Consider the following 12,301-nt stretch of genomic DNA (forward strand, 5'->3'; position numbering starts at 1 on the left):
CATGAACCTAGAACATACCAATCTTATAAATATTGATAGCAGATTTAAAATATATCTCTAATAAATTCTAGCTTATTCTGGTTATTCTTACAGTTGGATCATCAGAATGCAGTCCTTGAATACTTTGGAACTTTTAATGGCATCTCATTCTATTGAAGAAGGGATAGCCATCTCTGTGCTGTAATTTTAGCACATTTAGTCAATTGGATTGACTAATCTATTGAATATTTTTGCATTTCATTATCTTTCTTTTTCTAGTTACCTTTGTATACACATCTGCTTTTGACATTTCCACTTACGAAGTACATTTTGGCACACAAACATTTCTTAAAATCTTATCTTCAATTTTTATTTTACCTTTTTTTCCCCCCCTGGACAGGGTCTTGTTCTGTCACCCAGGCTTGAGTGTAGTGGTACAATCTTGGCTCACTGCAGTCTCAACTTCCCAGGCTCCAGCAATCCTCCCACCTTAGCCTTGCATGTAGGTGGGACCACAGGTGCGCGCTACGACACCTGGCTAATTTCTTTTGTATTTTTGGTAGAGATGGGGTTTCATCATGTTGTCCAGGGTGGTCTTGAACTCCTGAGCTCTCAAGCAGTCGACCTGCTTTGGCTCCCCAAAGTTTTGGGATTATAGGTGTAAGCCACCGTGCCTGACCACAAACATCTTAAAAGATGGAAGAATACTGTCATATACCCTTATAGCAAACCAGGATGATCTGGGTTCTTGTTGGAGGATTTTGCATGATGGAGTCTCAGTTGAGTCATTAACTGGATGAGAATACACATCATCTTTCCCTCTTCTCCTTAGAAATACATTGTTTGAGAACAATGTGAGAAATACATTGTTTGAGAATTACATTGAGAACATTCATCTAAGATGTCACCATCTCAGACTTCATAGTCTGAGATTTTGCTTTGTAAGATAATTTCACATTTATCAGTACAATCTAGTGTGCTGCTATCTCTTTGCATCTGTTGTCTGATATCTCTAATAATTAGAAAGGCCTTCCTCTGTAAATTTTTCTTCTCTTCGCAATTATGAGTGAAAAATAAATTCATAATTATCAACTGGTCAACGGTAGCTAAAAGCAGACTACAAGGATGGTGTCTTTGGTCTTTTTGAACTGCTTTGAAAGAGATGTGATACCTCAGGCTATGCAGTAAGGAAACTGTATGAACATTAACAGTTTATTTCACTGTTGTATCCTCTAGGTGATGCCATCATTCCTCTGTTCCATTTTAGTCTTTATTTAAAGCATAGCTGAGAATAACTGATGAATGTTGATGAAATTGTAAAGTGTTTCAAGATAGAGGAAAAATAAAATCACTAGATTCTACCTTACACTTATAAAAGGGCCCAGTGGATACATATAATAATTACAGAATAAGGGTGAGTTCTGTTCTAGTCTTAGAAAAGTAAACTTTCTTGTTTTTTGGAATATGTCCTAAGGAAGAATATAAGTCATGAGATATTGATCCCTTTGAATAGTTAGATCTGTTTATAAAAGAAATGGAAAAGCTAAAATTGAGTTTAACGGACCCTGATTGGTATATTGGACTTCCTGCTTTTTCTCATAGCTTTTTTCTAATCATGGTATACGATAAAGTTCATTAGTAGGTTTTGGTTTATTCATTTCCAGTTCCAGTATTCCTACCACTTCCAAGATTACTCTCAAATCATCCTGATAGAAGCTTCAGGCTTTCTAAAAGTCTTTGTTTTTAGTTGTTTGTGTTTATCTCCCAGATGGCTGTTAACAGCCACTGATAGGTTTCCCTGATGATCTCTGCAAGGACAGTCAATCTTGGTTTTTATTGGTTTTTAGTTTCTTCTCAGCCCCCCTTTCCTACCTTTCTCTATATTGAAAATATAATACGTTAAAGAAGCTCTGCTGTGTCATAAGAAGTAACTCTAATCCCAAGGGAAAGCTTCTGTGACCTATTACGTTAATAAAACTGATATTTATAAAGAATATGACTTTTTTTTTGTGGATAGTTTTTATTTTGTTTTTTTTGAGATGGAGTTTTGCTCTAGGTGCCTAGGCTGGAGTGCAATGGTGTGATCTCTGCTCACTGCATCCTCCACCCTCTGGACATGATTCTCCTGCCTCAGCCCTCTGAGTAGATGAGATTACAGGCACCGGCCACCATGCCCGGCTAATTTTTGTATTTTAGTAGAGACAGGGTTTACCATGTTGGTCAGCCTTGTCTCGAACTCCTGACCTCAGGTTATCCACCCACCTTGGCCTCCCAAAGTGCTGGGATCACAGGTGTGAGCCACTGCGTCCGGCCTGGATAGGAATTTTGTAAGATACTTAATGTATTCTGCTAGATGGACTGAATGTGTGTAATTTTTTTGTTCAGTTAAACAATTTTAGTACATTTGATTTAGGTTCTTTAGCACGGGATCTAAATGTCATATCCTCGATGGAATTTAAAAATTACGTTAATCACTTTCTGAGAACAATTTTTAATATTAACAATGTTGACAGAAACAGGAAGACCTGTGTTTTACATTATTTAAAACTCCTTTGTAAGAGCATTTCTTTAAAATAATACTTACGTTTAGTAAACCTCATCAATATGGAATTAATTTCTAAGAAGCTAAATTGCCCAAAAAAGTAGTTTTATTTTTAAGTAGTAAATTTAAGTTACATATCACTTTCTTTAAATTGCATTTAATATGCCAATTTAAATAAAATAGCATTTTTCATTCTTAAGTTTAATGGGATTGGGTATTAATAAAAAGTCATTTACAGCATTGAAATCTTTTGAGATGAATGGATATAGGCATTTTTTTTTCTTCTCAGGTATATTCAAGAGCAAATGACCAAGAGCCATGTGGGTGGTGGTTGGCTAAAGTTCGGATGATGAAAGGAGAAGTAAGTACTCTTCACACTTGCTTTGTGACTAGTTTCTAAGGAAGTACCTCAGTGCTTGGTTTTTGTAAATCTCATTTCAACTGTTAGTTTTATTTCTAAAAGCCTACCTGAGAAATAGTTGATCAGACATTTCCGTTAGCATTAATTTCTGTTTGTGTTCTGTATTGGCAAACACCAAAGCTGCTCTCCAGAGGTACACCTCAAACATGTAAGGACCACCAAGGTTCATGCTTGTAAGAACCTATAATCTAGTTTAGGCAAATCAGATTGATGTAGCTAAGCTGTGCTTAGTATTTTATGCCACATGGGGGAGGGTCCATTGGTTAAGCTGAGCAAGGTAATTAGAACTTCATTTAAACTTCATTATTTTTGTTCAGATGGGATTTTTAAAGTATTTTGATGTCTTTTAGTTTTATGTCATTGAATATGCTGCTTGTGACGCTACTTACAATGAAATAGTCACATTTGAACGACTTCGGCCTGTCAATCAAAATAAAACTGTCAAAAAAAATACCTTCTTTAAATGCACAGTGGATGTTCCTGAGGATTTGAGAGAGGCGTGAGTAATTTTATATACTATTGAATTGTTCTGTGAATTAAGATTTTTCAGTCCTACAAAACATTTTCCCTAATGCCCAATCAAACCTTCTGATGCAAAATCATCTTAATGAACAAAGGTTTTAGTGGGGGATGTCAAAATGAAACACTGACTTTGTATTGTGACTCTCCTCTGACTTTAATCTGTTATTGAGTTCTTACACATAAATTGATTTCTCTCTAGGTGTGCTAATGAAAATGCACATAAAGATTTTAAGAAAGCAGTAGGAGCATGCAGAATTTTTTACCATCCAGAAACAACACAGCTAATGATACTGGTAAGATAGTACCATATTATAAGGTAGCTTATTAATGGGTATTGCACAGATTTTATAATTACATATTTCAGAAGAGAAAAGCTAAGATCAACTTAGTGTATAGTGAATTTATTAATATAGTGTGGGAGAAAAATTTGTTTGCAGCTATAAAGTGTTAATTACTTTACATTCTTAACATCATAAAATTCTTAATGTGTGAGATTCCGGATTTTTCCCCAATCAAACATATTCTGAATAGCAGATCTAAATAATACAGGAATTCAGAAAGGAAAGGGTGATTACTCAGAGTAGTGAGTGTTAGGTGAAAGAAGTGTAGTAGATGAGAAGCAAGGAAGGCTTTGCATAGAAGATGGGATGGTGTTTGTGCTATTTGGAAGAATGATTAAAGTTTTGAGTAATTAGCTTGTTTTTTATAGTCTGCCAGTGAAGCAACTGTGAAGAGAGTAAACATCTTAAGTGACATGCATTTGCGAAGTATTCGTACGAAGTTGATGCTTATGTCCAGAAATGAAGAGGCCACTAAGCATTTAGAAGTAAGTGGGTTTACTTACAAAAGAGTTTTCTGTGTCCCATTTAGCTTTTGTTTGTTTTTTGGAGACAGATTCTGGCTCTGTTGCCCAGGCTAGAGTGCAGTGGCACAATCTTGGCTTACTGCAACCTCCGCCTCCTGGATTCAAGCGGTTCTCCTGCCTCAGCCTCCGTGTAGCTGGGATTGCAGGTGTGCCCCACCAAGCCCAGCTAGTTTTTGTATTTTAGTAGAGGTGGGGTTTTGCCATGTTGGCCAGGCTGGTCTCGAGCTCCTGGGCTCAAGTGATTGCCCGCCTCAGCCTCTCAAAGTGCTGGGATTACAGGCATGAGCCACCGAACCTGGCCCCCATTTAGTTTTATATTTTTCAAGTTCCTTGCTTCAAACAAAGGCAGCCCAGGTCCTCTGTTTCGTGACTCTTTGGAGTTGTGTCTGTAGAAGAATTGCTTTTCCATTTTACCTTTTATCAAACATAGCCTTTCCTTTGCGAAATGCCTGTTGACTTGTTGGTAGGACTTAGATGACAGGTGCCAAAGAGCTAAGAAACTAGGGATACTCAGTAGACTGTATTGCTAGTTCTTTACTTTGTATTTAACCTTTTTATTTTTTTAACTGCCTTGTCATCTGTCAGTCGTGATACCTTTCATCAGTAACTAGTTGACTGTAACAACTCTTGTGTGAGAGGAGAGGAGGACTAGGAGTGAGGCATCATGTGGCATGTAGTATTAAAATATTAAGCTTATCATTATATCTCTGTCTTATCCTAAGGTACTCTGTTTTGTCCTGTTCTTCCCTGCTACACTAGTAGGATACTTGTTCTTCCCACTCACTCACACTTTCTAGATCTAGATGAACACATGTGCATGCACACACTGTGATGTCTTAGAGAAATTAAGATATGTTTATTATCTTTGGGACAAATTTGGAAATGTTCTCATTAATTTAAAAATTCTGAACAAGGGATATGTGAACAAATCTGCCTGTATCTGGAGAAGTGTTTTAGACTAATAAAATAGATGAATAAAACAGTTTCTTTTCCCCATTCATTTTATGACATTAGATGAATTTCCTTTGTTTCTTAAGAAACTTGAGTTTTGGCCTTTTAAAAAAAATTTGTGTGGGTTTTTGGTGGTTTTTTCTTCTTGGGTTTTTCTTTATACTGTGGTAAAGTACATATGAAACTTAGCATCTTAACCATTTTTAAGTGTACACTTAGTATTAAGTATGTTTACATTATTGATCAATCTTCAGTACATCTCATCTTGTAAAACTGCAAATCTATACCCTTTAGACAGCTGCTCATTTTCCCCTTTCCGCAGCCCCTGACAACCATCATTCTATTTTCTGTTGCTATAAATTTGACTATTTTAGATACCTCATGTAAGTAAAATCATTTTAGTCTTTTTTGTGACTGGCGTATTTTACTTAGCATCAAGGTTCATCTATGTAGCATGTGTCAGAATTTCCTTTTTAAGACAGAATGTATATACCACATTATGTTCATTCATTAATTTGTCTGTGGATTTGGGTTGCTTTCACCTCTTTACTATCGTAAATAATGCTGTGAACATGGATGTGCAATAAAACATTTTGTGGCCGCGTGTGGTAGCTCATGCCTATAATCCCAGCACTTTGGGAGGCTGAAGTGGGAGGATTGCTTTAGCCCAAGAGTTCCAGACCAGCCTGGGTAACATAGTGAGAGCTCGTCTCTACAAAAAATAAATTAAAAAAAAAAAATTAGCTGGGCTCAGTGGTGCGTGCCTGTATTTCCAACTATTCAGGAGGCCGAAGTGGGACGATTGCTTGAGCCCAGGAGATTGAGTTGGCAGTGAGCCATGATCACGCCACTGCACCCTAGCCTTGGTGACAGAGTGAGACCCTGTCTGGAAAAAAACCAAACCATACAAAAAAGCCATTTTGTATTTTGATCTTTTATAATACCAATTTTCCTTTTTTATTAGTGCACAAAACAACTTGCAGCAGCTTTTCATGAGGAATTTGTTGTGAGAGAAGATTTAATGGGCCTGGCAATAGGAACACATGGTAGTAACATCCAGCAAGCTAGGAAGGTTCCTGGAGTTACCGCCATTGAGCTAGATGAAGATACTGGAACATTTAGAATCTACGGAGAGGTAAGTTCTCTTTCTCCTGCCTTGGCCTTTAGTGTATTAACCATCTATTGTTTGATTATATTTTTATCTGAAATTCCAGTTTCCCGTGAAACATTTTTGAGGTAGAATTTATTCAATTAGCATCAGTCAGCCTAGTACTCATTACTTATGAAGCTGAATTGAAGTTAACTTTGTATTGAGGGGAGTGAAAGATTTACTAAGTAATTAAATATGTAGTTTTTTTTATTGAGGTTTCTTAACCGCTTCTGAGTTTACTTCAGTTTTATACCCGTAACAAATAATCTATTGAAGTGTTTTTTTTGAATGTTTACTGTGTGCCAGGCACTGGCAGGAGTAAATGGCATATATTAGAATAGCTTTTCTAGAACTTGAGTTTGTATAATACTTCGTCACTGGTTAATCATGACGTTTGCAGGGGCAGAAAATTAGTAAGTTATTTTTAAAATGTTATTCAGCCAGGTGCAGTGGCACACACCTGCAGTCCCAGCTACTTGGGAATCTGAGGCAGGAGGATTGCTTGAGCCTATGAGTTTGAATCTAGCCAGGGCAACATAGAGTTTAGAAAAGTATATATAAATTTATATATATACATACACACGCATCTTATCTATATTTTTATATATGTAAATTGAGACCATCCTTCAAATTAGAGTAACTGGATTTTTATTTTTTAAAGAGACAAGGTTTTGCCATGTTGCACAGGCTTGTCTCGAACTCCTGAGCTCAAGCAATCCACCTGCCTCAGCCTTCCAAAGTGCCGGGACTATAGGCGTGAGCCACCGTGCCTGGCCTGGAGTTTTTTTTGAATGACAATTTTGTGTCTTGACTTTTCATACATAGCTCTTATGAACAGCTGCTTTCACATAGTAAAGCTGACTAGAAGCTTCACTTTTAATTTCAAAACCTTTAAAAGTAGACAGTATAACATGGTAATTAAGAAGACAGCCAGGCACGGTGGCTCATGTCTGTAACCCCAGCAATTTTGGAGGCTGAAGCAGGAAGATGACTTGAGTCCAGGAATGAGAGGCTGCAGTGAGCTATGATCATGCCATTGTCCTCTAGCCTGAGCAACAGAGCAAGGTCCTGTCTTGTTGAGAAGGAGGAGGGAAAAAAAAAAGACGAGCTTTGGAGCTATACTGCCTGGATTGGAATTCACTTTAAGTAGGCCGCTTTGAGTAGGCTTGGAGTTTGTTACTTCCTTGTATAAGTGTTCTCATTATAAAATAATAGTGCTTACCTTAATACAGTTCTTAAGAATTGGATGCATTGTAAAAAATGTTGATTGCATGTGGTATGTCATGTAGTGTGCACACAATAATTTGAGCTATGGTTTTAAAATTTAAAAAAAATTTTATTTGCTTTTTTTTTTTTTTTTTTTTTTTAAGAGACAGGGTCTACTCTGTTGCTCAGGCTGGAGTGCAGTGGCATAATCATAGCTCACTGCAGCCTCCAACCCCTGGGCTCAAGCCATCCTCTGGCCTCAGCTTCTTGAATAGCTAGGACTACAGGCATGTGCTGCCATGCTGGGCTAATTTAAATATATATCTATATATTTTGTAGAGATGGAGGTTTCCTATGTTGCCCAGGCTGGTCTCAAACTCTTGGCCTTAAACGATCCTCCTATATTGGCCTCCCAAAGTGCAGGGATTACAGGCGTGAGCCCACCGCATCTGGCCTTATCTGTGGTTATTAAAGAACACACGTTAAAAGTGAAAGTGACTTTATTGAGAAGTAGAAAGTCTGTGTAGAGACTCACTCCCAACCCTCTAGTTGTTTAAAATTGTACTCATTAGAAATTATGAATTTTGATAATCTTACCAGTAGGTACTTCTAAAAAATGCATCTCTGCAAAAATAGCTTTTTAAGTCATATACCTGATTTTGAGAATAAATAAATCAGACAATTTTAACAATTTGTATTGTTAACATTTAACATGAGAATTTCAAGCAGGAGGTATAGACTAGTATATTTAGGATTGGGTTAAAGTTTTGGCTGTTCAGCAGCTGTGTAATTTAAACTCTGACACTAAATTTCTCAGCAGCTTAAAGATTTTAGAGATGTTATTTTGTTTTTGGTTTTAATAGTACTGACTGATTTGGGGTTTTTAAAAATGATTTTTTTTTTAAGTACTTTGTGAACCACTTCAACCTGAAATCTCTCCCCAGTGGAATGAGCATAATCTTTTAGTAGAACATAATCATTCAGAATTTTCTCTTTTCTCATCTTCTTGTTTTGGATTATGGGTTGCTCCGAGATTGAAACAGGATTTCATTTTTACTTTTCCCCTCATCTACAGAGTGCTGATGCTGTAAAAAAGGCTAGAGGTTTCTTGGAATTTGTGGAGGATTTTATTCAGGTTCCTAGGAATCTCGTTGGTAGGTACTTTTACTAAATGTTAAATAAGTTAATAAACATTATTTAGTTACATATAGTGACTTAATTGAAAACTAGACTTGTAGTCTGATAACCTTATTCCAGTTATGTGTAGATTTATTTAGATAGCAATACTTCTTTTCTTTTTTTGGTGATAACATTTTGTGTAACTTGTTATTGTCATATGTTAAAAAGTAAAGATGTTTCTTCTGTACAGGATGACCCAGTAATAAGGCCCAGGGTTTTTATAAGTTTGTCATTACAGTTTTTCATCAGTCTTTCATCCCTTGGGATCTTCCCTATTATTCACTCCTTTACTCTCTTTTTATCACTGATATATATTCATCAAAATTATGATAGTACTTTTTGAGAAGGTATTGGGGATATTTGTTTTGTTTAGTGCAGAAGAAAAGTAACAGTGAACTAACAATAGGGTAATAAACTTCTACACAGTAGGTCCTGAATAGTAGGTTGTTGCAAGGCATAGAATAATAAGGTAAGAAGTTGTGGGCAGGAGAGAAGGATGATAATATGAGGGGAGGTTTCACTGTTTATTATTTGACACCATTATTGAAACTGTTGTACCCATGGATTATAGTTAAGTGACAAGAATTTGCATTTGAAGCTATGGTTAAATGAGCATTATAGCTTGGAATGAGTTAATTTATAGCTCTGTTATTAATATGCCCTACATCTGTGCTGTCTTTGCTATTTGAGGCAATCGGGAAGGCTTTGGTTATGTGTTAAGTATGCATTGACTATACTAAAAATTGACTTACCTAAACATTTAATATAAAAAGAAGCATCAAGATAATGTAGTGTAGTTTACTAGGAGGGGGACGAGTTTTTGTTCCCTGTTATCTCTCATTAATTTTTTTTTGACGCTAAGGAAATACTTTCAGCTTCTTGGGTTCCATTTATATAATGCGGCCTGTTCTGCCTTTAGGAAATGATGTTTAGCTACGGACATTCTATTTGTTAAATTGTATAAAACAAACGTTAATAGAAAAATAAACACTTCCATTCTAAAAAGATTTTTGTTTTTTTTGGTCATTAGTAAGTAGTATATTCAGGAAAAGTAGTTTAAAACACAGGAATTTGTTTCTTGGAATTTAACTGTTAGTATTTATGTAAAAATAAATTTTTTTTTTTTTTGGAGATGGAGTCTTGCTTTGTCACTCAGGCTGGAGTGCAGTTGCAGTGATGCAATCTCGGCTCACTGCAACCTCTGCCTCCTGGGTTCAAGCGATTCTACTGCCTCAGCCTCCGAAGTAGCTGGGACTACAGGCGCCTGCCACCATGCCTGGCTAATTTTTGTATTTTTAGTAGAGATGTGGTTTCACCATATTGGTCAGGCTGATCTTGAACTCCTGCTCCTGATCTTGTGATCCGCCCACCTCGGCCTCCCAAAGTGCTGGGATTACAGGCGTGATCCACCGCGCCGGGGTGTAAAAAGCCTTTCCATTCTGCTCAAACATTTGGATAGGTATGACATTACTGCCAATTGTGTAAACTCTACTTTATTAGTTCTTGGTATACCATTGTTCACTGTAGACTGAACTGCTAGAAAGATGAGATGTTAAAATTCAATATAAACTTGAAGAATTTTGTATAATTATACATAGGTAAGGTGCACAATGTTATCAAATGTTTATCAGTATCAAATGAAATCACCTTTGATAAGTTGCTTTTGAAAATGCTGCCCTTTTAAAGAAATCATTAATTATTGACATCTGTCAGTACTAACATTGTGGTAGCTGCTCTACAGATGTAATTTTGACTTAACTAAGGTTTCCTCACTTGTAAAAATGATTTGGCAGTGGGTTTGTGAAAGGGAACCAGGTTTCTTTTCAATCCAAGTCTGTCAATTATAAAAGATAGCCTTGGTCTTAGAGAGTTGTGGTAGGTGTTGTGAGTAAAAGTTTCTGATATTTCAAAAATAAGAAAATTGGGTATATTTGTAGTTCTTTGTTCTCTTTATTCAGTGAAGTGAGTACCTGTTGTCTCTTTTCCTGTATCCTGTCTACGTTGGCTTTGGTGATGTGGGTTGTGTGCTCTTCAGGAAATACACATTAGCAGTGACTATTACACACTGGTGAAATACTCAGGAGTAGTACAAGAATTTCTGTTGGTTGTCATGTGTAAAAATACAATGTTTCCCTCCATAATGTTTTATGGATGAAGCAGGCTTTTGAAAAATAGTACATTCTTAGTCCAAATGAAAGAAAAAGAGAACTGAGGATTAAAAGGGAATGAGAACACTTGGGTAAGTTCCAGAGAGGATTTCCTTACACATTCGGGTTCTGAGAGTTCTAAGATGACCATTCCCACCCCTCCCAAATCAAAGGGAAAAATATCTGAACGTTGATTTGAAAATGGTTCAAAACCTTTCACCTCCAGAAGCCTTCCTTAATCACTTCTCTCTGTCCCTTCAGCATTTATATTCAGTGCTCAATTTATACTACAGGTCTACTTCAGTTTGTCAATATGGTCTGGAATTTAAACTGTGGAAATGATCATTTAAAATATTGACGGTCTGTGGTGGGACTAAATAAAACTTTTGCAGGTAGGTTCCTGCCAAGGACCCCAGAAGGGTGATGGATGATCACTCAAAACTGGTATAGTTCACGAGAAGGAAGTGGCAAAGGTTCTGGGGGAGGAATATGGTATGTCAACCTAATCTTTGTTTTTCGAAAGACATTTGCTTACTTTAGCAGGGTCAAGGATGGAGTTGCTGCTTGAGCTTCACTGTGTTAACAATGAAGGTTGCTTTTATGTGCTGCTGCTAGGGCTGCTCAGAGAAGATGCACGTCATGTGAATTGCCTGCCCTACTTTTTTTTTTTTTAACATGTTCAATTGCTGCTGCTTTTAAATTTAGGGTTATTAATGGGGAAGGAGGCTTGAGAGTAGGAATACAAGAGAGAAAAACCCATTATAGTCCTTTTATTGTATTGACCAGTCTACTGTTGTCGTTCTTATTCATTCTTTAATAGAAACTGTTCAGGCATGCAACAGGAAAATCTTCCATTTTAACTCTTTCAACCAAGGTTTAAGTTTTTGTGAAAAGTGATATATTTAAATTAACTGAGGATGTGGACTTGATAACAAATATGCTGTCGCTGTTCACTGTCTAAGGGATGCATCGGTTCCATATGGTGAAGGTTACTTAATAGTACTTGTTAATAGGTACACAACTCAGTGTTGGTTTGTTATTTATGTGAGTATGTGCTAATCGTTAGATAGTCCTTTAGGGAAAGAGAGCCTTTTGACCCCTTTATTTATTAATATACTCAATAACTGCTGTTTGACAGGCTTACGAGTTAAGTGTAGAAAAGTTAAATACTTGAATTTTATGTAATTTTACAATATTTTATACCTAGCAAGACAGCATATCATGTACATGCTTTATGTCATTTTTTATATAGCTGTGGAGTACTTGAAAAACTTCTTGGTGTAAAATATAATACATGTAAATATTCATTCTAAAGTTATCTTCAAGTCATAGAAATCTC

General features: G+C 36.5%; 1 protein-coding gene across 8 annotated transcripts in view; it reads left to right on the plus strand.

The window, feature by feature from the left end:
• Positions 1-12,301, plus strand: part of FXR1 (FMR1 autosomal homolog 1) — a 64,733-nt gene that overhangs the window by 32,655 nt on the left and 19,777 nt on the right. For all 8 annotated transcript variants that reach the window (XM_004038066.5, XM_004038065.5, XM_019023812.4 and 5 more), the window contains 6 exons: positions 2,811-2,882; positions 3,293-3,441; positions 3,664-3,757; positions 4,174-4,290; positions 6,245-6,415; positions 8,712-8,790. In XM_004038066.5, the coding sequence (XP_004038114.2) occupies positions 2,811-2,882; positions 3,293-3,441; positions 3,664-3,757; positions 4,174-4,290; positions 6,245-6,415; positions 8,712-8,790 (682 nt within the window). The remainder of the gene's footprint in view (positions 1-2,810; positions 2,883-3,292; positions 3,442-3,663; positions 3,758-4,173; positions 4,291-6,244; positions 6,416-8,711; positions 8,791-12,301) is intronic.

This window comes from Gorilla gorilla, chromosome 2 (genome assembly GCF_029281585.2).
Source record: "Gorilla gorilla gorilla isolate KB3781 chromosome 2, NHGRI_mGorGor1-v2.1_pri, whole genome shotgun sequence".
Taxonomy (NCBI): Eukaryota; Metazoa; Chordata; class Mammalia; order Primates; family Hominidae; genus Gorilla; species Gorilla gorilla.